The following is a 25,147-nucleotide window of genomic DNA, read 5'->3' on the forward strand; positions in this document are numbered from 1 at the left end:
AGAGAGAGAGAGAGAGAGAGAGAGAGAGAGAGAGAGAAAAAAGAAAGGGAATGCTAGGTCTATTCAACGTTCCACACAAATGTTTCACAATGCAAACAATCATCCATCACAATCGCTGGCAATGAAGTTCTACTAAATGCACGTCCGTCTGCCGGACTCCTCGTAGTAAACATATTTTTGCACTGCACTGCCTCGGCGCATTATAGTGCGAATTTGGCATTTATAATGTGCAACGCAATGCTGCAAAAACACGCATAGGTCAACATTTAATACACACACCCACACAGACAAATACACATTAACTAATTTTCGAGGTACGAAATACAATGCCTAACTGCAGCTAGAATCAGTTGAAATTATAAAAACTGTCTATTGCCCTATTATATGTCAGACGGTTGCCCTGGGCTTTTATTCTTTTGTGATGATGAACCTGCATAACCGGTAATAATAATGCTAATCTAGGACAACACAATTCACCGATACCTAAACCTAGTAAAAAAGTTTATAAGTAAATTATAACTAAATCAATAACAAATAAATAATAAATGTTGTATTTTAAGTTTGCAATATTCTGTTTAAAAGTAAGAATTCGTACACGTAAACAAGGTAAATAATTAAAAAAATACATGTTGAATCCTATGTAGAAAATGGTATTACAGCCAACAGCCAACTGTTTAAAATTAAATAAAAAAAAAAAAAAATAAAATAAAAAAAAAAAATTTAAATATAGAGCACAATTCGATTATTGCTACATACTTTCAGATCGGGATCGTAGCAATACCAGAAAGATGCTATAACCAGATAAGTTTGTTCATATAAGTTTGACTGGCGACCAAAATTCGTGTCCCAGTAAATTTACGGACAATATAAGCGGAGTCGGTATAACCGGATTCTACTGTGTTAATATATCAATCTATCAGACTATCAATATCGGGCTAACGAATAGAAATATAATTCTGAATGTATTTTTGTTGCATACTTAATAAGGCACGAATTTGCTAGCGGTTCAGGTTAAAAATTTACCAAAAGTCGGTGGAAAAATACGACTGGAAAGCTGGTATTTTGCTTTGTAGGGATTAGAAGCGGATATTGTTACTAATCCAATACGGCGTTTACTTAGTTTATTTATAATGCGAATTATCCGCTAGATTTCAGATTGTTATAATTGATTTCAGTTAGGGTTACTTGAAATGCATTTCAACTGTTTGATGGGTATACTGGGTCCGTAGCCACATTGGCACATGTTCGGAATGTATTTGCGAGGCGTGAAATTGGCGAACAACTGAAATAGCAGCAGAAGTTGTGGTTGGCATTGGAGATAGGTAGAGGGAACAGCAGCTAAAGCCAGGCCCCACTAATTAGTGGGCAACAGCCTCAATTGCTGCTCCATGTTGGATAGTGAGCGGGTGTGTGTGTGTGTGCTGTAACATTTCCTTTTCTTGTGCTCCTCAATTGGTTAATGGCCAATCAATAAATTCCAATTCTCACAATTTTACTGCAATATCTTGTACATGGGGTGCCACTGCAGCGTTTTGCCACAATTTATATCGCTGCCATCTCATCTGTTACACAAGTGTGTGTGTGTGTGCGATTGCTATAGATAGAACGAGCTGCCATTGCCATTTGCCGGGTCTAGGCTAAGATTTGCATGCACAGCACATGGGGCACTCAAAAATTGCAATAGCTTCGCCTCCGCCACCTTCTGGCTGCCTGGATGCTTCCTCGCTACCCTGGCAGTTATCCTCACTCCTTCTGCTCCATGTGTGTGGGAGCGTCACGTAAGCTGCATTTAAGAGCATATACATTACATACGGATACGCTCCATTAATATGTATCCCTTGCATGCCTGCTCACGCCTACTGCTCCATGCTTGGAGCACGCAGCACTAAATTCTTAGCAGCCACCCACACTCACACACACACACACACCCGTATACACACAGTCACTCATGCAAAGATATCGGAAGCAAGCCCCATGACCTATTATATGACGAAAGGAGCTGTTAAAGAGTTGCCAACACACTTCTGGGTGCATGTGTGCACGTGTGTGTGTGAGCATTAAACTTAAATGTATTAGACCATATTAGTTGTATACATTATAGCCAAATTGCAATACAAGGCATCAGCCACTTCAAAAGCTTGAATGCAGACAATCGATCAAAGGATTAGAGAGAGAGAGAGAGAGAAAGATGAAGTCCTTGAGTACCTGCTGCATGTATATTTATAATTGATGCAAATTGAGGCAGCAACAGCTTTCAGCTTTCCGGCTAGCGTGAAAATCGTCAAGTTTCTGATATGCTGCAGTAAGGCAAAGCCTCAGTTGAGAATTAATGAAAAGCATAAATTACTGATGAGAATCTGTGCAATATTAACCAAAATAGATGACAATACGACCAAGCGGAAGTGGATAATGATTTGGGGCAGCTTGAAATGCAAGAGCCAAAGTTACATGAATATATATTTAATGGGCGAAGATGGGCCGACGTTTACCATTTATCGATCTGTGCTGAAATGCAAAAGCAAAAACAATATTTGAATGTGTAAGTGTACAACAATGTTATTAACAGAGCACAAATAGTGAACGAAATTGTGCAAGGAGAAGACAAGACAAGGACAAGGTAAAGACAAGAGTACAGATAATAGTGAGCAGGTCAGCTACAGACAAATACATTCATGTTAAGCGTCCAATTATGATGTAGAGTGAATAGTGCAGATGACAATTAGCAGATCACCAACAATCATATACAGCTATTTCATTCGCACTTATGGCGCACTGTTATGAGCAGATTAGCTACAGTCCTATGCATTATCATTATGATGTATATGTATGTGCATAAATACACATACTGCACTAAAAGAGTGAAAAGAATGTGTGATTGAGAGAGTCACCGTTTAATGGGCTCACAGAAAAAAGTTATTCACAGAGCGGCTATAGCTGATTGGTCGCTGCAATATAATATGGTTACCGACAGCATCCATTAATGATTTTTGATTTAATCGTGCTTCATGGAGAATAGAGAATAGTGTGGATAATGTGTGACTATGAATAAGTCAGCAACCACCCATGAGTTAGTTGTACAGCTATAGCTATACTATATAGCAGTAATCCAGTATAGATACGACTCAGGTAGTTTCCATCGTGACTGTTTAAGCTGTCTGGTGTTTATGGCACTCGATTGTTGCACTTGCAGACCGTAAATCGACCATCTCAGCTGCTACCTAAGCGCCACTGACACGTGTCAATATCTAATGCGTGCGACCTGCTGCTGAATTCTCAAGCAAATTTTTTGCTAGTTTTTCTGCGTTTTCTATTCCTTTCCTTGAGGTCTGGCTGTAAACGGCACCATCGAAATAATATTTCGAAACGATATTGGGCAAGCGATAAGCATAATTGGGGCAATAAAAGTTTTCAACTTTTATACGACGAGCTACAACAAACTCCTAAAAAATTGTGAGACAGGCTAGAAGAAGAGCAGCAGCAAGAGTGGAGAGATGGGCGGCGCGCAGCAAGCGGAACGCAGTTGTAAGCATGGGTTGCTTACGCGCAATTGCCGTGGCTAAATCGCGCCATACACACATCCAGACACATGCATAGATACGAGCACACACGCATACATATGCAAGGCACTTGCAAGCAGAGAAACGACATTGATGCGCATTCATATGAACGCATAACAATGCAAAGTTTATGCGTTGCCAACCACATTTCGAATGGTGGCGGGCACTAGACGACGTGAGCCAGCTGCCTCTTAGCACACACACACACACACACACATACATCAGACGAGCAAGTGGGCGTGTGTGTGTGAGATTGAGCAGTTGCGTATGCAACGGGCTTTCATTTTTAAACATTGCAGTTACCTTTGATTTCAAGCGAATGGAAGAGGTGAGCGCTCGTGGAGCAGAGGCTCAGAAAGGGGGGATGGAGGGGGCTCGGTGCTACAGGGGGCTAATGTCATGTGAATGCCTCTCAAGAATTGTTATTGAAATTGTTTTTGCCGTAAAATTTTGTTGGCATAGAAGAAGAAGAAGCAAATGCTAAGGATACTTACTTGTGCCACCGAATGAGAAATCGCCTGTGATGCAGAGAGCGAAAGGAGAAGAAAATGTAAAAGAGAAAAGACATAATGGGAAACGGGTAAGTACTGCACTTTACATAAAAATTTGCGAAAAAATAAACAAAATTTAAAAACGCAACACGATAAAAAAGAAGCAAACTCAGATTGTTGAGAATTGCTGAAAAATCCTGGCAGCGTTCGTATGAAGTAGACAGAAGAAGATATAGAAAAACAGTTAGTAGGTTTATCTTTTGTAATGTTACAATTGCGGTTACGGGCGGGGATACTTACTTGTCTCACCCGTGGTGCAAGTCGCTGGCGCCGAGGGCGGGCCACGCCCAATGTTGTTAACAGCTATCACATAGAACTCGTACTCCGTATAAGGACTCAGGGCGCGCACCACATAGTACATGGTTATAATGCCGCTGATCTCGCTGAAGGCCTGATTCGCATTCTTCGGCTTGTACTGAATGACATAATACTGCAGATCCTCGGGTCCCTTGTACGACCACTCCAGACGCACCGACGTTGCGGTCACTTCGGAGATTTGCACATCCGTCGGCGCCGTTGGCAGTGCTGCACAAAGGGAGAGACAGAGAGAAGATACAGTTAGTATTTAGAGTATGAATGATAGTAATTATAAACTATAAATGGTCCTTAAAACTCTATTCTTAATTACAAAACTTATCTATAAGGAAATGTTTTATAGTTTGAGCTGAATGCTGCCTTACAGGGTATTTGAAGTCAGTCATATTTTTGTTTGTATATTAATCTATAGTTTTCGACTTCTACTTACATTGCACTTTGACCATGGATACCGCATCGATCTGGCCCAGCGAGGAGGCAGCTATGCAGGTGAAGTTCGCGCTCTCCTGTATGTTAGTTAACTGTAAAACATTCCGACCTATGGGTATATCGTTCTCCGGTGTCAGATCTTGTGCGCCTGCATATGATAGAGGGAGAGAGATTAGATTAGCTTCGTTTCGTTTTCATTTGATTAATTATTACCCTTCATCCACTTAACGTGCGGCATGGGTGACCCGACAGCTACGCACGACAGATTCAGATTGGATCCCAGCATCACCTCGCTTATGTGCTCTGGCGGGCGGGAGAACGTGGGTGGGACGCGACGAACCTTCACATACAAATTGGTTGCTTTCGAGTGCTCCGTGCCAATTGAGTTCTCTGCCACGCACTCGTATTTGCCCTGATCCTCCTCGCTGCTGTTGTTGATTTGCAATACACCTGAAAAAGAGAGAGAGGGAGGGAAAAGATTAGATTACGTTGAGCATAGCATAACTAGGACTAGGAAAAAGGCAAAGATTATTCTCCATCCCTTTCCCTAAGGCAGGGTAAAGGCTTAGGTTCTGCACTACCTAACTGGAATGATATTCCCAGCTACCTGGCTACACGGGTATATAATATGCACCTTGACCTGAAAATGGCTCAGTTGCTTATTGTCCACTCAAGAAGAACAATGATTCGATTACTGCTGCTCTTATTGCTCTGCTGCTCTCGCAGAGTCGCCCTGACCACTAGCTACGTAACGGTTGATAGTTCTGTGCAGCCTGCGCTTGCCGAGCAGCTTGAGATGATTGATTTGCTGGATTTGGGTGACAGACCAAGACGTATGGCCCAGCCCACCGAGCTCCACAACTCTGCCTCAAAGTTTCTGCTGGAAGCTTACAATGAGATCAGTGAGGAGCAGGAGCCGCAGGAGGTGCTGCAGCAGCGACACAAACGCTCGCTGGACGATGACATCCTGCTCACTCGCGAGGATCGCAAGGAAATGGCCAGCTGCAACAGCATACTGACCTTCTCCAGCCGTGCCCAGTCCAGCTCCTCTGAGCAGGACCAGCTGGACATGCACATCACATTCAACACGAACGATGTGCCCGTAGACCTAATGCTGATGCAGGCCACGCTGCGCATCTACAAGCAGCCCAGCGTGCTGGAGAAGCGCCAGAATCTGACTGTCTCCGTTTACAGGACGATTCACAGTCATCAGCAGGGCATAGAAGCGCCTCCTGTCTATCGCATTCTCAGCTCTGTGAATACCACGGCCCACTACAAGGGCTGGCTGGAGTTCAATCTGACGCGGACGCTGCGTACCTGGCTGCTCAGCAGGAGTCCGGAGCGCCACGAGCTGCGCATCTCGCTGGGGGAGGAGGCGCCGCTCACTGCTTGGCATGCGGGTCTGGTAGCTCCGCAGGACATCCAGTCCAATCTGCAGCCCTTCATTGTGGGCTACTTCAAAGGACCCGAGCTGCTGGTGAAAGTGCAAAAGCTGCGCTTCAAGCGGGATCTGCAGAAGCGGAAGGCATCCCAGCCACGCCCACCCCCGCCGGCAGACCTCTACAAGCCGCCACAGTCCTGCGAGCGTCTCAATTTCACGGTGGACTTCAAGGAACTCCAAATGCACAACTGGGTCATTGCGCCCAAAAAGTTCGAGGCGTACTTCTGCGGCGGCGGCTGCAATTTTCCGCTGGGCACAAAAATGAATGCCACGAATCACGCGATTGTCCAGACTCTGATGCACCTCAAGCAGCCGCATCTGCCCAAGCCCTGCTGCGTGCCCACTGCTCTGGGCGCCATCACCATCCTCCGATACATCAACGAGGACATTATAGACTTGACCAAGTATCAAAAGACGGTCGCCAAGGAGTGCGGATGCCACTAAAGGGCTCCCTAATTAATTAAATTTACTTTTAACTTACTTTTAGTTGCTTCTAAGGATCAATAAAAATAATATATATATTTTTTTAAGTTTTTGCTTTTGGCCAAATTAATTTTTCATTGAATAGACCTTTGTTAAAGGCATTCCACAATAAAGTTGGAATTCCAGATGGATCTCGTTTGAGAACGAGTTAGGCTAAATGTAAAGCAAGTAGTGATAACACAATAATCGATAATTCTGCTTCTATTGGCGATTTAATTGTATCGGAAACGGGCAGCGATGAATTGAAACTATAATTGATTCTTCCAAAAAATAATCGCATCAGTCTCTAGAGTACTCTCGCGGAAAAGTGCAGAGGAGAGGGTAATACTGTTACGGAAAAGACGAACAGATTGACCTCCATACATCTTTCAAATTTAGAATTCTACACAAATTACAAAAAATTATTTATAAATATTATTCGAGTACTTAATAATTTTGTTTACAATACAATGTCTAAAAATACTTTCTAAAAACATTCCAGCTTTTAATTGATACTAATTAAAACTATTAATATTATCATTTCATGGTACATACAAAAACTCAATAGATGTATATAGTTATTTGAAATAGTTATTTGAAGTAGAAATGGCTGGCATTGATGCTGTTTCAGAAGATGGTCCTGTTGAGAGATTGCTATGCCAAAAAATCGAAAACAAGAACAATTGCAGCAATCCAAGTTGAAAATCTTTGGGGCGATAAGAATTGATGAATGTTTTTAGTGTACCCAAGCCATAAATTCCGGCTCACTCATCATTTCAGTATAACTTCTATAAGTAATTTTATATATATAGGCAAATTTGGAAGGTAAGCAAAAAGCATTAATGATTTATAGCCTAAAGGGAAGGCATGTGTAAGAAGTGCTTAGATATTAGATTTATCATATAAATTTGAAAGTCAAAGTGCAGGCATTCACTTTCCTTTATTTTAATGGGCGAACCCACATGATACTTATTGTAGCCATAAAATGGCCAAAATTTACCTTTTTATGGGAAAAGAGGAAGGAGAGTGGGCAGGAACAGGGACAGGCAACAACACATGAAAATTAACACAATTTTTTTTATATGTATATGATTTTAAAGGCCGCATAAAAGTTATGACAGTGCAATCTGCCATGGGGGGTCTATTAAATATCGAGCGCACTTTTCCGGCATATTAAGCTAATGCGAATGACACATATAAAGCCCCATAAACTCGGTGCGGGAAGACCCTCGCATTATATTTATATGACCAATAAACAGGGCGAAATACGCACGCCAAACAAGCTAATTCCGAGACACATTGAATAAAACTCCTGCTCAACAGTTTGTCATGCATAAATGCAGAAGGTAAGTGCTTGGCTTCTGAATCGAAAATATCAATTTGATGTATTCAAATGATCTACTCTCCACAAAATGACTTTGTTGAGCTAATATCGCGTTTCAATTTGCGTGTTGGCCTCGGCCACCGATTAATCTCCCGTCTTAGCTTCTGTTATTTTCCAATACGAATTTATTTGCGAGTCAATTTGAGAGATATTTATGCGAAATGCGAGCATGAAATATGCATGATATATGAAAACAATTCATTTGAACCCACTTCCACATTTCCACATAGCCATATATCCACATGCATGTATATCAAATATTTTATTTGTGTGTGAAATATTCGCAGATTTTAATCGTTTCATTATTTATAGAGCGAATTTTTGTGCGATTAAAATTGTCGCATTGCTTCGTGTGGTGCGACCAGATTTTATAGCACTCTCTTCTTCTTTTTTTAATTACAGTTTTTCATACTCTTTATGCGAAGGTGCTCTGAGTGGCATTGGCCGAAGAGAGGATACCCTAGCGTCCACTGGCGAAGCCATTAAATAAATCTCCTTTAACCCATCAAAGGAAGTGTCGAGGTAAGTGTCAATATCTTATTATTGGCTCATATTTAACCTTTTGGCTTAATGAAAGTTGTTTAACATAAAAAGAAAAAACAATGCAAAATATCCATATATTTTTCATTATATAAACCAAAATTCACACATATATAAATAAGTACATAAATCATTCAAGCGTTATTTAACGCAAGCTTAACTTTTGGAAATATTCTGCCCTAAATAATATTACCTGATTGATTTTAATGCCCCCGAGAGTGCGCAGTCAGTGTTATATATAATTTATTTTCTTAAATTATATTATATTAAATAATCATGTTTAGATATACTCATTAGTTAGCGGTGAACATTGCCTAATTTTTTTTTCATTAATTTACACTGTAAACTATAACTGTTTGAAGGACGATTGCATGGCAGAATATGCAGCACTAACAGACAGCGACGTATGAGAGTGCGAGCGAGATCGAGCGATTGCTTAAGTATCTGTTGCTTGCAGCACCCTTGTTAAGAGACACTATCACCACTAACTTCAACACACTCAATCATGATGCAGCCTAACAACGACTATCGAGAGAGTGAGCGAGATCGTATGCTGCATTGAGAAGAGTGAATTGAACGAGTGTATTGGTGTGCGAGTGTGAAAGAATATAACGCTATTATATAGAGTGCCGAGAGAGCGAGTAAGATATTGCCCTTTGTCAAGACTCCGTTTCATAATTTTGTTTTACAGTGCGAAGAGAGTGAAAGTAGCCGTGTGGTTGTGGGTGTGTGTGTGAAATATCAGCACGGCTATTGGTCAAGCCCAGGTAGGACAGTTATCCGTATGGATTTTATATATATGGACAATATACTATGTGTTTATATGGTTCGTTGGTATAGAAGGGATTGGAGAAATGCTAGAATGTAAATAATTCAGCATGAGCGATACCAAAAATCCGTTTTGGTATGTAGTAATTATTAAGTAGAGAGAGAGAGAGAGAAAGAGAAAGAGAGAAAAAATAGATAGAGCATACTCTGAATACCCAATAAATCTAAACTGTTGGATGGAAACTAGAATTGGAGTACCGACTGAAAGTACATCCCATATGCCATTAATAATTATAATTAGTCTTTTTCTTATAAAATAGTTCATTACGCATTTGAATAATATCCAGAATTCAGTGCTGATTTCATTTGACAAATAGTTTCACGATTTTAAATGTCATCTACAAACATATGTGCTTTTCCTCTTCCATATTTAGTATTTTTTATAAACTGTAAATAGTGCAAAATTTTGGAATGTTTCTAGTGCAAATAAAGTATTCATAGCTCCAGATTTTTCACTTTTATTTGGCTAGATGAATGTTTGTTGCCTGCATTGTTGTTCGCCAACTAATGAAAATGTGCTACATGCCTTGCCCCTTGCCACGTTGCCGAAAAACGCATAAAAAAACAAACAGCGAAATGGAAAATCAACCACAGCGAAAGGAAATGCAACAATACCAGGCGTGGTGCACGCCCTCATCAACACCCACACCCACACATCCTAAATACAGTTGAGTGAATCATTTTAATGACTCGTGTTGCCGTTCTCCCTCCCCCAGTCACGCCTGTTCTCTGCCCTTTCACCGTCGCCATGTCGCCATGTCGCCCTGTGCCTAGCAAGTATCTCTGTATAAATTGTGGGAATGTCGAGCCGTGCTAAATGCTGCAAAAATTGTTCCACTACTCGTGTGTAGTACAATAGGTAACAAATAAAATACCAATATAAATAATCATAAAACGCGAAACAACTAAAACTGATGACGTCTGCTGCTGCTGCTGCTGCTGCTGTTACTGCGGCTATTGCTGTGTTGATGATTGCAGTGCGCTTTTATTTTGCCTCACTGTGCAAAAGTCCTCCCTTTTTTCATGCTTTAGCATTTATGTGTCTGTGTACGTGTTCACCTACATGCATCAAAGTTGATTGTTTCGAAATTTATTGCATACTTTTTGGCTGCACATTTATTACGCTTGTTGCGCTTTCCGGGCCGCGCTGCTGTTATAGTAGCTGTTATTGTTGTTCTTGTTGTTTAGGAATCGCTGAACCATTCAAACAACCATTAAATGCCACTGCCTTTTAAATATTGCTATGCTTTCTTTTTTGTTTTGGGTGTGTGTGGGGGTGTGCACACATCAACTTTTTACCCACCGTCCCCCCTCTCGCTCACGCTCACTGTTTCTCTGAGCATTTGCATATGCTCTGCAGGTGGAATCTTTTGCACCCAAAAAAGAAGAAATGTGATTAAAATTTATGGCAAGCAACTTTCATTAAAATTGCTCGCAAGCTGGCAAAACATTAACATAAGCCACACACACACACCCACAAACACATGCACGAAGCTAGGCGAGTGAGTGTGTGTGTGCGTGTAAGGGTTTCGGCTCTGCAATAAAAATTAAGCTATGAAGCAACTGAGAGTACAGCCTGACTGTCCCCTTTCTGTGTGTGTGTGAGAGAGAGAGAGAGAGAGTGTGTGTAGTATAAAACTCTTATGGAAATTAAAAATTCTTTTAAGCATCGTAAAAGTAAAGAAATGGCTAACGCAGCGAATGCTCTGCAAAATTGGCTGAAATGGCAACCGCTTAACATCAAATGCAGAAAGTTAACATTGTATTTTTTTTTACAGATTTATTTTGGTTAATTCTGTAGAACTTGAAACACTGAGCTGAGTTAGCTTAAATTCTGTCTTTTGGTAATATAGGTTGGCTTCTAAGTGGGCCAATAAGGGATCAAAGGTAAGGGCAGCATGGTCTAACGATACTTAGCCATATCGATGGCTATGAATCTGTCGATAGTGCGATGATTTTGAATAGCTTAAGCAGAGAAAGAAAACGATACAGACACAATAATTTAAGTAAATAACGAAATAAAGCCCCTTTTAATATTTCGGAGCAGTAACTTCAATTAAAGAATTCTATTAAAGTTAATTGATTAAACACAAATCAAATGGAGTCTATAAACTGAGCCCGTACGTACTAGCATGAGCAGTTCGAACCTGTGATATTTTCTCTACTTTAATAATTATCGCCAACTCCAATAATTGGGGCACTGAATGAATAGTATTATGAGTCGATTCGCCTTAAAAAATAAAATCTCGTAATTGGCATGCTTTCACTTGCACTTGCTATTCGAACTGGCAATCCTTTCCCTGCTGAAACCCCCTCTGAATGGCTTTCTATAGTTCAGGAGGCAGCGTAACCACTTAGACAATACAGAATGCGAATAGCTTGCATCATTCTCTAGCTGGCGCTCAATTTGCTGGCACTTTTAATGGCCACAACGACCATTTAAGCCAAGTCAATCACAGAAGAGCTGGCTGCCTGCTTGGGCTGTAGCAGGAGGGGGGAGCAGAACTCTGGCTGGTTTGTCGTCTTTTGTGGCTGTGTTGCCATTAACAACAGCGGCGAGACAATGCCGCCTCCTGCCAATACGTGCGATGAGGACCTGTGCCCCAGCCCGAATGTGTGGCTGCGCCCTAATCCCGCTTTCAACTGCCACTGCCTCTGCCTATGCCCCGCCCCATTCAGCTTTGGCTATGACTATGGCTACACGGCACACATGTGGCATGCCACAACTGCACTTCCGCTTGCGCAGTCATTTTCATATTTTGCAACTTCCGTTGCCACACACACACACACACACGCACACAGAGTGGAGTGAGGAGGATGAAGGAGAGGCAAAAGTTATCGCTTGGCTGAGTCCCACAGCCGCTAAGGCGTGTGGCACACAGCGCGTGGCCAAATGGGATTATTAATTAAATTATGCTTTAATTTAAGTAGTCCACATCTTTGGGCCACAATATGAGACAGACAAGAAAGGGAACGAGAAGGAGAGGGGGAGAGTGAGTGAGAGAGGGGTAGCTGAAAATAGTCGTTGAAACTTTTCAATTTTGCAGCTAGGCGACTGATCGCTAGAAAAACTTGACTAGCCTCGCCTCGAAGCATCACCCCCGCCACGCCCCCTTGCCCACGTTGGTCGGTGGCCAACCCTTGGCAAGTGGCAAGTGCCAAGTGCTCAGAGTCATGCACATTTTGGGGCAATTACTGTCTCATTTTCAACAAAAGTGACTGTCAACTGGAACGAGACGAGAAGGAGTTGGCGGAGAAAGAGAGAGAGAGCAGAGCAGGGCGGAGTAGAGCCGGTGGGGGTAGAGCTCATAATTTAAGCATTAAACTTTCTCAAATGCTTTCAAGTTGACTTGGTCTTAACTACACTTTTACAGCTCAAGTAAATAATTGCGAACGAGCGTCCCAAAGGAGGGCGCCTGGCCACGACAAGTGGGCCAACCAGTAAGCCTGGCCAAAAAGGGGGCGTGGCCTGTAATGATGGGCATAGCAATTAAAGTTATAGTCGCATGGTTATTTTTGACGGGTCTGCTAGTGTAGAGTGGAGAGAGGAGACTGAGGAGTGGAGAGAGGAGGGTCTGCGCCTGTTTTTAAAGAGGCTGCACAGCTGTGGCCAAAAGCTTTGTAGTTGAAGTTTAACAGCGACTTGAACACGGAAAAGCACATAAAAATGCCAAAAACAATGCATACAGGGAGAGAGAGGGGGCGATAGAGGTAGGTGCGTGTGTGCACAACAAATGGACAGAGTGGAGAGTCTGCGACAAGGTGTATTCTTTTACGACAATGGCCAAACATAAAGCTGAAACAGGTCCATAGAAGCTTACGACATGGGCATTACGTATTTAACATTGAATCTCCGCAGTTAGGATTTAAGAGTTAGCTATTTACGAGACAAGGTAGTTGCATAAAATATATCTGTGTAATCAGAGTATACAGAGAAAAGCAACACTCATTGTACAATATATTTCCCACCTAGATTTTATCTAGATAAATTGAGGTATAAAAACTCTTAAATTAAGTTTTGCTTTATGTATATTATTTATGTGGAGTAAACAAAGGAGGAGAAAAACAATTTTAATTTTATATATCCTTAACTAGATTAACTCATGTATAAGAACTCTTGAAACTGAAAAAACATTTAATTTTATATTTCTAATTAATATTCAAATTTTGGTTTTGCTTTATTTATGGCCTGAGCAAAAACATTTAATTTCATATTTAATATATAAATAACTAATATTAAAACAAAAGTTACAGCAGTATATTTTTTATTCTTCCTTATACAAATGGGAATTGGAAAATAATAAAATGTATTTAAAAACTTCTGTTTAGCACGCTACATAAATACTAATATTTTTTTTTTATGGTATTTTGACTTTAATTCATGTATGTATTTCCACTCTGCTTTTCTCTTCCCTCTAGACGACTGCTATTAAATTTCATGTCATTCACAAGACTACCCCTAATGCTTCACAGTGACTTTAACTTGTGCATTATATTTCTCAATTATTCTGCCTATGCGAGTATTTCTTTTCTGCCTCTAAACCCTTGCCAACAGCCCCATTTGCCGCCGTGCTTCATCTGAAGTAATTCCACTTTGTGCTCCAGTTAAGGGCTCTCTAGTTGATTTTTCACTCAATTCCCTGGCTTGTCATACAAATCATTAAGTGCTTGCGACTTGCCATTTGTCGCCTTCAATTCGAGGAAGACAAAGCCCCGTGACAAGGTATTACTCCGTGCTAGCAGCTCTCTGCGAGCCGTAAGCTTATTGGCCATTCCACGTGCTGGCCATTAAGACAATTGGCCAAGCAAAACCAATTTCTGATAAGCCTCTTTTGCTTAAAAGCCAAATTATGGTATTTGAAAAATATTCGCTATACCTTTGCTCTCCCTCTCCTTTGCCTCTTTTGCTTCTGCCTCTCGTGTTGTTTTCGCAATAAGCAGCCTGCAGCCCACAGCCCCCGCCCAGCAGTTCGGTTATAAAGTAATTTCCCCAGACGCATCGAACCCTTCTAAAAAGGAATAGGAAGAAGCAGCTGCAACTGGAGCGAAAGGGGCAGTGGGATCTGGAGTGGAACATGGTCAACACAACACGGGCACAGTTGAGGTGCCTGGTTTTCTTTTTATTATTTCTGTTGTTGCTGTCTTTTTTTATTGAACAAATGCCCTCTGGGACTATTTGGCGGGCCATCGAAAAAATAAAGGTATTATGCTCAATATTATTATCGGAGTTCGGTCCGTCCGTCCGACTGGCAGTCTGTGGGACTGTTCGACTGGCCGCGTGCAGACGAGCCTCTGCCTCAGCATGGACAAAATTAACTATCAACGGCAATGCGGCAATGCCCCGAAGTAATTTTAAATAAAATATTTATAAACGTATTTGCGCATTGAAGTGCGACCGATGTCATTTTCCAGAGCGTAGAAAGAAGAGGCAAACCCCATGCAGATCCGCCTTCCACCACGACTCAGTTTATACCCTTTTTGGCAGGGACTTTCGTTGAGGGACTTGGCTCTAAAAACTGTCATTGAGTGCACATCAATGCAAATGGCGTGCAATTGTTATACATTTTTATATTCGATTTGAAATTATCAATCAGCGCATCGGAAATTGACTCAGAGAGTGCTTTGCCCCTCCCCCTCTCCATCTCTTAACCTTTCCTTTTTTGGTTTCACTGACAGCTGATAGATTTGAAAACATGTTTCCCCCGAGAGCTGTTGCCTCGAATGATATTCATTCTTTCAATTTCGGGTTCTTTCTCTCTCTCTCTTACTCTGTGCTCTGTACCAAGGCCCGGGCCAATTAATAATTGCCTTATGCATTGCGTATGCATTAACCGTCTGAGAAAAAGGATCCGCAGTAATCATATTAACGAGTCTTAAAGCAAATGGGGCGTGACCAAAGGCGTAAAATGATTGCAACTATGACAAAGACAACAGAGAACATGGCAAAGGCAAAACCAAGTGAAGGCAGCCCGTGGGGTTTTATTAAAATAATAAAGTTCTAATTTAATTATGAAGCAGCAAGCACAAAGCACAGAGACACTGAGTCGATTGGGTAGGGGAAGAGAGAAGTGAGGGAGGGGCAAGTTACATACTTTTCATTTTGATAACTCACGTACCCCTCCCGAGGGCCCTAATTAGCAGGCGACGGCCGTATAACCGAAAAATCAAGGCGCCCTCAAGCTGTTCGGCCTCGAATAGGGGTTTGTCGGGTTTGCGGCGGACGGAGTGGTTTGCGAAATAAAGGACCATAAAGTGCTAATTGAATAAAACGGCACATGACTTGCATAACTTATTATCAAAAATACGTATATATTATCTAGATGTATGGGTGTATATACAGACGATATTCCCGCTGGCCCATCATTTCTATGCAGGTCAGAGCTGAGCAAGAGGCGAAGCAGAAATCCAACCCGTCCGCGCCCCAAGCATAAATTTATTTCATTTTCATAAATTTAAAACGTACTTTAAGACAAAAGCGAGGGCGAGCGAAGAACAAGAGTAAGCAGGTTGCCTGGATGTATATATATAATATATATAGATGTGTATGCGTGTGTGTGTGTGTGTGTGTGTGTGTGTGTGGCAGCAGAAGGCGCCACTTAGAGAGCTTAAGGGCGCCCAAAAGGATATTTAGCTGGCGGAAACATTTTTACGTTTCGTTTAACGTGCCAAAGATGGCAACCGGGCGACCAGGCGACCAGCCAAAGCCCGGCTATCTCCTAGCCAACCGCGCCCGCCCACCTGCTGTCAAAAGTCTGTGGGCAGAAGTTGAGCGGCCCACGTAAAACTAATTTAACCCGCAACGTTCCACGGACACTTTTGTTCGTGCTACGCTAAATTAGTCGACCTGCCGCCCAAGCCGAGACCAAAAAATAAAAAAAAAAACAAGAAAAGAAAAATAAATGAATACAAAAGCGAAAAACGAAAATTTTCTGTTTCACCTGAAATAGAAATACGAATAACAACAACAACCACAACAACAATGGCGAGCGGAACATACTCTACTAATACCATAAAAAATTATTTTACCTTGGGGAAATTTTTGCAACAGTTTTTAATTTGTAATGCGCTACGGCCACTAAAACAAAGTGGTTAGTTCTTAGTGGGTAATTGCAACTGGCCATGGATGTAGGGTATATCAATTGACATAGAAGAGTTGCCACGACTCGTTGGCATTCGGATATTCAACCTTCAAAGTTTTGAGAATATCTAATCTAGCAAAAAACCAACTCACAGAAAAATGAATCAGAAATTGGATTATCTACTAAACTGATTTAAGCTGTGAAAGAGAAGTGAATTCGACAAGTGAAGGAATATGCCATGAATTGCTCATTTGAAAAAGCTGAGAAAGTTGAAAACAAACTACAAGAGAAGGATAGATGTAAATTCTGTGAAATAAAAAAGATTTGGTAAGTAAAGAACAGATAAAGAAAAGATTAATAGCTATACGATTTTGTTAAAAGCACTATATAACAACTAAATTTAGTGGATTTCCTAGAGCTAAAAAGGCAACTAGATAATTAAAGGAATATTCCGAGAGTTTTTTATATGAGAAAAAAGAGCTGAAAACAAACTAAAAGAGAAGAAGAAAATGTTGTGAAATGAAAAAGATTACTTAAATGAAGAAGGAAATGAAATGATGAATACGATTCTGGCGAATAAACTACAGGCCAATTTATCTGGTGTATTACCAGACCTAAGGAACAAACTAGGTGATTAAATTATTCCTTGAGGTGCCTAGACCTTCTCAGATGGAGAAAGAACAATATGTCAAAATTATATAATGAAATACCAAAATATATGCTGAATGGAGTGTAGAACAGAATAGAGAAGAGTAGAGCAGAATCCAATTAAAAGAAGAAAGAATTTAATTAAGGAATGAGCAGAGAGAATCTAGAAAATGAATGAATGAAAGGGTGGTTGGAGGTGATAAAGATTGATAATTGTGTAGCTCAATCGAAACTTCTTGAATTTACTCACATTCTATATTTTCTAATGCATACAAATTTAAAATATAGTTTAGCTGCCCACTGAAACGTCTGCTTAGTCGACCTATTCAGCTGCCATTGCAGGGTATTCAGCTTTTGGTCGAAGCTGGCCGAGGGATTCTGCGTGTCGACGACGAGTCAATTGTTTAGTGGGCTGTCATTAAGCGAGCGTCCATTTCATTAGCATTGCGGCCAGGTTTGCGCCGCCGGGCCACTGAAGCCCCAGGCTCCACCGCCCCTCCGATTTTTACTATGCCCAACACGTTTTGAATTGTTAAAGCGGCTGCCGCAGACCGGACCTATCCGGAGCTCGGCTTCCGGCTGTGGCGCCGTGTCCGGGTCAGGGCCAACAGTTGGGCGCTGATCGGCTGGACGCGCTGTCAAGAGCATTTGCAATTGAAACGCGAAGAGTTAGGCCACGCCCACCCTTCTGCTGCCCCCTACTTGCAAATACAATCATTGTTATAGAGGCTGTCAGCGCGACTGTCGCGGCCATTGATGTCATTTTAAAAGGACTCTCTTTAATGCATATTAATGTCAATATTAATGCCAATATTTGGCCTTCTAATGAGCGTCCATGCAGCTTTGCCTGCCGTTGACAGCTTTGTTAGTTTTTCAATGCCGTTTGATGTGTCCGCTTTATCGAGAGCGCCGGCCGTCGTAATTAGAAATACCTGCTCCGAGAGAGAGAGAGAGAGAGGGAGAGCTGAAACCTGAAGCGTCGCCTGATTAAAGGTCCTGGCGACATTCTGTTGACATTCGTAAAGTTTTCTACCTAATAAGATCTCAACTAGCTGGCTCATAAAACAGCCGCAGCTGCCCAGGCACTGAGGGCTGAACAGCTCCTGGCCTCGCCTTAAAGGACCAACTTTGCCATTTGTCAGCCAGCTTAGAGAGAGCCAGAGAGCGGGCGCAGAGAGAGGGCGCAGCGGAGGCTCAGGTACGCAGCAGCTGGCAAAAGTCAAACGTTAACTAAGCGCCGAAAAACTTGTGACACAAAATGCGCCCAGGCATAAGTAAACTCCTAAGAAATTCAAATGAGCGTAAGCGCAAAATACTAAAAAAAAAGTTGGAGAGAGTGAGTGAAAGAGATAGAGTGAGTGCGAGGGCAGTAAGGCAAAAGGTAGCGGCAGAGGTTAGAATTTAAATAAATGAACTCGCTCTACAGCGAGAAATAACTTGAGAAATATCCTGGCAACGGCATCCCCTTTTTTTCTCAACGCACTCGTTCTAGACACATCATAGAAAGGGCCGAGAAGGAATATATACATACGATATGGCATACGGAAAGCAATAAGCGAGTTCTGTTTCAACTTTAAAATAGAAAAGGCTGGGGCAGTTTATAACAGTCATAACTAATATATGAAATGAATTTAGGAAATGCTTCGCACTTGATTGTGACACAGATAGAGCCAAAATAGCACAAAAGACAAGCGAGTAAACCTGAGTGACTTTGTAAACCTTTTATAGTAAATTAATAAATTGATATACTTTCGAAATAATTCAAGGTAAATATTTGGATTTTTTATATCCTGACCACATTGAAAATGGATTTTTTTTTATATAATTCTTTGAATCCATATAGATTGCATGTATTGCTCTATTTCATTTGCTAAGAACAAAATAATAGGATAAAATTAACAAAAGAAAATATCTAGATTTGCTTCAGTGGCCTCATTTTTATGCGTGACTACTTTTCCTTAAGCAAATCGAATTATTCGATTGCAAGCATTAACAATCACAATCTATGCACATTACACACTAAAACTGTTCGACTTACCATTGTTAATGACATAGCGAGGATTGGTCATGTCCACCTTGGTCTGGTTGATGATCCAATAGATGGTGGGCACCGGATTGCCAATGGCCTTGCATTGCATTTGGACGGTGTGGCCCACCTCGATGACGCGTGTGCCCGGGCCCTGCGTTATAACCGGAAAGCCTGCGGGTGTTTTATCGCCTGTAACAAGAAAAGAAGAAAACAAAAAAAATTTAGTAAATGTTGTATAGCTAAAAAGAAAAAAAAAAAAGCATAGAACAGAGAACCGGATTTAAAAATTATGTTGCATAGTGAAAAATAAGAATGAATTTGTGTGTGTGTGTGTGTGTGTGTAGGGGCCACGTGAAGAGTTTGCTAGGGCAGCGGTTGGAGTTTTTCAAAAACAATATGCCACAAATATACACGTGCACACATACACTAACCCACCCACACACACACACCCACATAAAGTATTGTTTTACATGAAGCTCTTATAAGCGGAAGTTGGCGTTTTTTATATATATTTCTTTTTTTATTTAAAAGCTAGCCTCGTTGCTTGGCTGCCTTTGTTGCCGTTTTCTACGCCATTTTGTAAGTCAAACAATGGCTTTCACCACACATGAATGTGTGTGTGCTGAGAGTAGTGTGTGTGTGTGTGTGTGTGTGCGGGGGTCAGCATTTCCCTTGTGACAATTTCTTTTGTGCGGCACACTTTAAGGGCTTGGCATTCACATTCGCAGTCGCAGTCGCTGCTGCATTCGCATTCGCATTGTTTGGGCAGTGGGCGGGGCACAGTTTAAAGCAAATCCACAACTGGCAGCCAAGTGGCGGCTGTTTCCACTCTTCCCGACTGCATCTTTCAAATGAACAAAGCTCATTTACATTTTCCAATTAAATCCACCAGCCAAGCAGCCAAGCAGCCAGGCAACAGCGGCGCTCTCCACACCAGCCCCCCAGACACGCCCACGTCGTCGCTTTTAACAGCCAACTCCGGCAGCTGGCATTGCACATCTGCCGGATGCTGTTAGCGCTCCCACGCTCAGCCTGCACCCCGAGGGGCACAGCTGTGGGCGCCATAGGGGTATGCCAACTATTTAATAAGCTATGTAAATCACATAAATATCGCGCATCGATCTGCATGCAATATGCAAATTATATAATAATGCGAGTTTAAATCCACAAAAATTTTATACTTTGCTGAATGCTTAGTCGTTGATTGCATATATTTTCGTAAAGTTGTTCACTGTGCAGATTGTCTTAAATAAAAAACCTAATGTTGAAAATGTGCAAGGCAAAGGGGCATTCTCGCTTGAAACTCTCGCTTGCATATTTTTAATATTTATTGCATTACTATACATATAAGACTAAATATGGCAAGCAGCTTGATTGTTATCTTCTTTTTATCGATAACAATCGTAGCAATCGTTATCGATCCTCCGTATACATAATATAATATTTATATATTTAACTCTAACAAAAAATAAATAATAAAAAGTTGCTCTACTTGTCTAGTCGCACTTATCAGCTCTTAGAGAGTATGCAAATTCGTTGAGTTCATTCTTTCGGTTCGACTTGCTGTTATTATTATTGTTTTCATTTGCGCTAAAAACATTTAACAGATGCAACATCTACAATAAACAGCACACGAGTTAGCTGCAGCACTCTGTCAGTTCTGTCCCTTGCTCATTTTCCTCCCTCTCGCTCATCTCCTGTACTCCTTCAACCCTCACTTATCCTGCACATTTTCTTACCAACAGACAGATTTTCGTTGTTGTGTGTTTGTGTTCTCAGCGTGAAATTAAAATTTAACAGAGGGACAAAAAACGCAACTCTGCTTATGAATGCACTATAATGCACACACACACAGCATATATACATATGCATAAATGCAAAAATAGGAAGAAGCAGCGCAACAATGGCAACATCAGCCGCAACAAAAACAACAACAACAACAACGTTGATGTTGACATTTGACGTCGGCTCTCAGAGTTCTCTTTTATCCGTTAGAGTCTCTCAGTGTTGGCATTTGCAGCCGTTTTTCCTGCCCCTGTCCAATGCCACGCCCCCTTTTCTGTTTGGTTGTTCTTTTTCGGACGCTTTATTTATTATTGCAGTGTCGCTGCTTCCCAACTGCATAGCGAAAAACAACAACAACAATAACAAACCCTGACTGAAAACTGTGCCAAAATTAACAAATAAAACTTTTTATTAAACAAATGCACAATAGTGTATTCTACTTGTTTAGCTTGTGTGTGTGTGTGTGAGCGGTGGGTTTTGTTGTGGGATACAAGAGAATATGACAAACAGACAGACGAACAAACAACATACAAAGTACAAAAGCTGAGCGTAAATATGAAGTTGCATTGCTAGACAGAAAGAGGAAGAGAGAGAGAGGGGGATGGAGGGTAAATACCAGATTTTTTCACTAAGGCAAAAGGGTTATAAAATTTTAGTGGAATCGTAAACCCATGTAAAATACACACACACATATGGAATATACAACATAGTTTCATCATAAAATATATGTTCTATTATAAAATTTTATGGGGCATCGCGGAGGGAAAGGGCTAGGTGTATACGATTTGAAGTGCATTTTTGTTTTTGGACTAACATCAGCTCTGTGGAAATGCAGAAAGAGAAATAGGAAATTGATTTGCCATTTATTCAAAACTTTAAAGAGTTTTATAAATGCATTTCCCTTGGCTCAGTATTAAGAGTGAGAGAGAAAGAGATGGAATACATATTTAACATAAAATAAAATTAATATTAAATAATTTTTAATTTGTTTTTGGAGACACTATCATAATGCGTTTCGAAGATTAAGATTACAATTTTCGTAGATCTCCTCCTTTATATAATTTATTCCTATTACGTGTTACAATGCGCTATGGGTAAAAAAAAGCGATATTTTGGCATAAACCTAACTTTATTTTGCTTTCGAATCTATGCACTGCCCTTAATGTTTAATTAACAAAGTATTCACTATTCACTGTTGCAGATACATACGTGATAAGCAAAAAGTCTAGAATTTTACATCGTTCATTAAATATAATTACGAGAAAGTAATCGAAATCTGAATCGATTCAAGCAAAAACATTCGTTTTGGCTAGTGTTAAGCTTACGATACACTGCCAACGGCAACAATAAGATTGTGGGGGTCGGAAGAGTCTAAGCTATAAGGAAGGAACAGGTCCCGATTAAACAGGAAGAATTCAGCTTCTGAACTGCGCTTAAATGAAACATTAATCGATTAATTGCGAAATTTTGTGAGCAAATCGTATGCTGAAAAAAAAAAAAAAAATTTGAATGCTTATAATGCTACCAACAATAAATGAAGTGTGGAATAATTTTTTCAAAACAAGTAACGCAGAAGTGCAGTGGCGATTTAGTCAAAAACTACTGAAATTGTGCAAAAACACAACCTATTGGTTCAGCGTTTAACGTATTTTTTTTGTTTGCAGTATACGTTATCTTAAGTAGTATTGATAATATAATGTGTTGAACATTGAGCACTGCAAAAAAAACATGCCGTTCGAATTACGAGTAGTTAAGGCTCGTGATTCTATAAACATGGAGTTCGACACATTGCACACACTTTTGTAACACACATGATTCACCCCCTTCCTTTAGCTTCTTTCACCCATTACACACTTCACACTTTAACAGTTATTAATGTCGGGACGGCGCGAACGCCATTCCCGGCTACCAAAAATTACACGCACGAGTTATTCACATTAGGAATAATCGCAGAGGTCAACTCAGCCGATAGTGCAATGACCAAGCCTCACTCCGGAGGAACCGCCTTCGTGATCACGGTTAACCTCTACGCCAGGTAAGTATGCTTATTTCACCTTAGACTCAGGGTTACCTTGTGCGAGCAACTAAAACCGTTTAGGAATTATAAGAATCTTGCATGAACAAGTGCGCCCTGCACTAGGCAATACTTTTTGATAGGATTTTGGTTCATAGCAGGCTAATATGGTGAATGTTATAATTGGTAAAATTGTAATGATATTTTTAAACTAAAAATAATTTATTATAAATTGTTGAGAAGGTTTCAATACTATTATTAATGTTTTTAACGATTATTAAAGTTACTTAAAATACATTAATAATAAATCCCGGCTGAAGACATTCTTCATTTTTCTTTAAGTTTTAATAAGACTTTCCAAGACAAATATATTAAAACAAATAAACGGTAAGCAATATTATTTCAGGTTAACTGTGATATTTAAGAACATGCAAATGATAACATTGCAAACATTTTTTCAGGTATACAATAACAAAAATTTTAATGTATTTCAGCATTGCATTCAGCTATCTCAGCTCCAAACTGTTTATATGCATATATAACATTATATATATCTGCTTTATTTTGGATCCTATTCTTTCTATATGTTTAATACTTTATTGTTTCGCTTTAAAGCATGCATGGTATTATTTTTATTTGTTTGCAGTTCCTTTTTAAGCGCTATTCAAGCATTATGCTTGTGCAAATATTTGCCATTGTTCTAAACTAAAAATATGCACTTTTTCAGTGGCTCTCAGATGCGGGCCACATGCAGCATGGCCAGCATTGACACCATCGATAAAGCCAGCCAGCAACAACAACAACAACAACAACAAAGGTTAAAACAACTACAACAACACCACACGCTGGTTTAACGACATTTCAGTTAAAGACTAAAGTTGTTGATTTTGATGTTGTTGTTGTTTTTAGTGACTAGCCCGTGGGTACATTGTTGTTGCTGATGTTGTTGTTTTTGTTGTTGGCTATGCGTTGCCAATTTTGAAAATGCAATGAAAAATTCTAAAAGCGAAGGACAGTGGAAAACTCAGAGCCTGGCCAACTGGCGAACACTTCATTTACAGCATTACGAGAAGGCGTCAAGCGACAAGAGGGAGATGAAGAGAGAGGTAGAGAGACAGAGAGAGAGAGAAAGAGAGAGGGAGAGGGAAAAGGAGAGGTAGTGCAGACAGCAGCCAACACATCGCTGACCAAATGCAACGCGTCAATGCGTGTTGTGTGTGCGTGTGTGTTGGGTGTGCGTGTGCATTTATTATAAAGCCAAGCGGCATAGAGCGAGTGAGTGAGAGAGAGAGAGAGATAGAGAGGGACAAAGAGAAAGAGAAGGCTGCTGCTGTCGTTGACTGCCAAATTCATGTGGCCTTTCATGCATTTCAATTAAGCCGCTGCGAGTTGGTGGTGGCTGCTGCGAAAAGTGTTGGCAAATGTGCGAACAATGTATGCAGCAGCAGCAGCAGCAGCAGCAGACATCACGATGTAGCAGAGTGAGAGCGGGAAGGAGACAGCCTGAGGGTGAGGGAGGCAGACAGCCAATTCTGTCGCTTTTAATGAATTAGCTAAGTCGTCTCTTGACTTGTGTCGAGTGCCTGCACCTGGTCACACTTTGCTTTCATTTCGTTTTATTGGGATCAAATACACTCACACACACACGCACACCACTCAATAGACTGTCTTGGCGGCGATAAACATCATTAGACGGCACAAAAGCGACGGCACATAAAGCGCTTTATTTGCATGTTGTCTGCTTTTAGATGCCACTGACCCCCTCCGGCCGCCACACAATAAACAGCCATAGGCCAAGGGGGAGAGCTGGGCAGGTGGGGAGCCAGTTGTACAAAGCATACGCCCAGGTGGCAGGTGTTTGCATTATTGAGTCACTTTGAAAGGCGCATTTTCACGCCGCATTTTTTTTTTTTGTTCTTACAGTTTTTCTCTGATAAATATGCTGTTTACCCAGGCTTGCCAGAAGGCTCGCACAGAGGTGGTGGGAAATGCTTCTAATACACTACCCAATGCGATTCACACATTTTCTGGCTAGCTATGAAACACGTATGCGAATAGAAACTCATTAATTTAGTTTATTAACTA

At 40.9% G+C, this 25,147-nt stretch overlaps 2 protein-coding genes and 1 non-coding gene across 10 annotated transcripts in view; 1 reads left to right on the top strand and 2 right to left on the bottom strand.

The window, feature by feature from the left end:
• Positions 1-25,147, bottom strand: part of LOC6578044 (tyrosine-protein phosphatase Lar) — a 168,536-nt gene that overhangs the window by 19,435 nt on the left and 123,954 nt on the right. For 5 of the 8 annotated variants that reach the window (XM_015165963.3, XM_015165968.3, XM_015165965.3 and 2 more), the window contains 5 exons: positions 19,273-19,452; positions 5,066-5,302; positions 4,854-5,000; positions 4,358-4,633; positions 4,052-4,075 (listed from right to left, as the gene is read on the bottom strand). In XM_015165963.3, coding sequence (XP_015021449.1) covers positions 4,052-4,075; positions 4,358-4,633; positions 4,854-5,000; positions 5,066-5,302; positions 19,273-19,452 — 864 coding nt within the window. Of the gene's footprint in view, positions 1-4,051; positions 4,076-4,348; positions 4,634-4,853; positions 5,001-5,065; positions 5,303-19,272; positions 19,453-25,147 lie in introns of all 8 variants that reach the window. The other 3 variants (XM_015165964.3, XM_015165966.3, XM_015165967.3) reach the window with 1 other exon arrangement.
• Positions 5,317-6,796, top strand: LOC6578045 (protein screw). Its single transcript, XM_002003932.4, has one exon. The coding sequence runs from the start codon at positions 5,481-5,483 to the stop codon at positions 6,735-6,737; it is 1,257 nt and encodes a 418-aa protein (XP_002003968.2). The 5' UTR covers positions 5,317-5,480; the 3' UTR covers positions 6,738-6,796.
• Positions 22,926-23,091, bottom strand: LOC6578046. Its single transcript, XR_047592.2, has one exon. It is a non-coding gene; the product is annotated as a U1 spliceosomal RNA (small nuclear RNA).

Source organism: Drosophila mojavensis, unplaced genomic scaffold (genome assembly GCF_018153725.1).
Source record: "Drosophila mojavensis isolate 15081-1352.22 unplaced genomic scaffold, ASM1815372v1 contig_49, whole genome shotgun sequence".
Taxonomy (NCBI): domain Eukaryota; kingdom Metazoa; phylum Arthropoda; class Insecta; order Diptera; family Drosophilidae; genus Drosophila; species Drosophila mojavensis.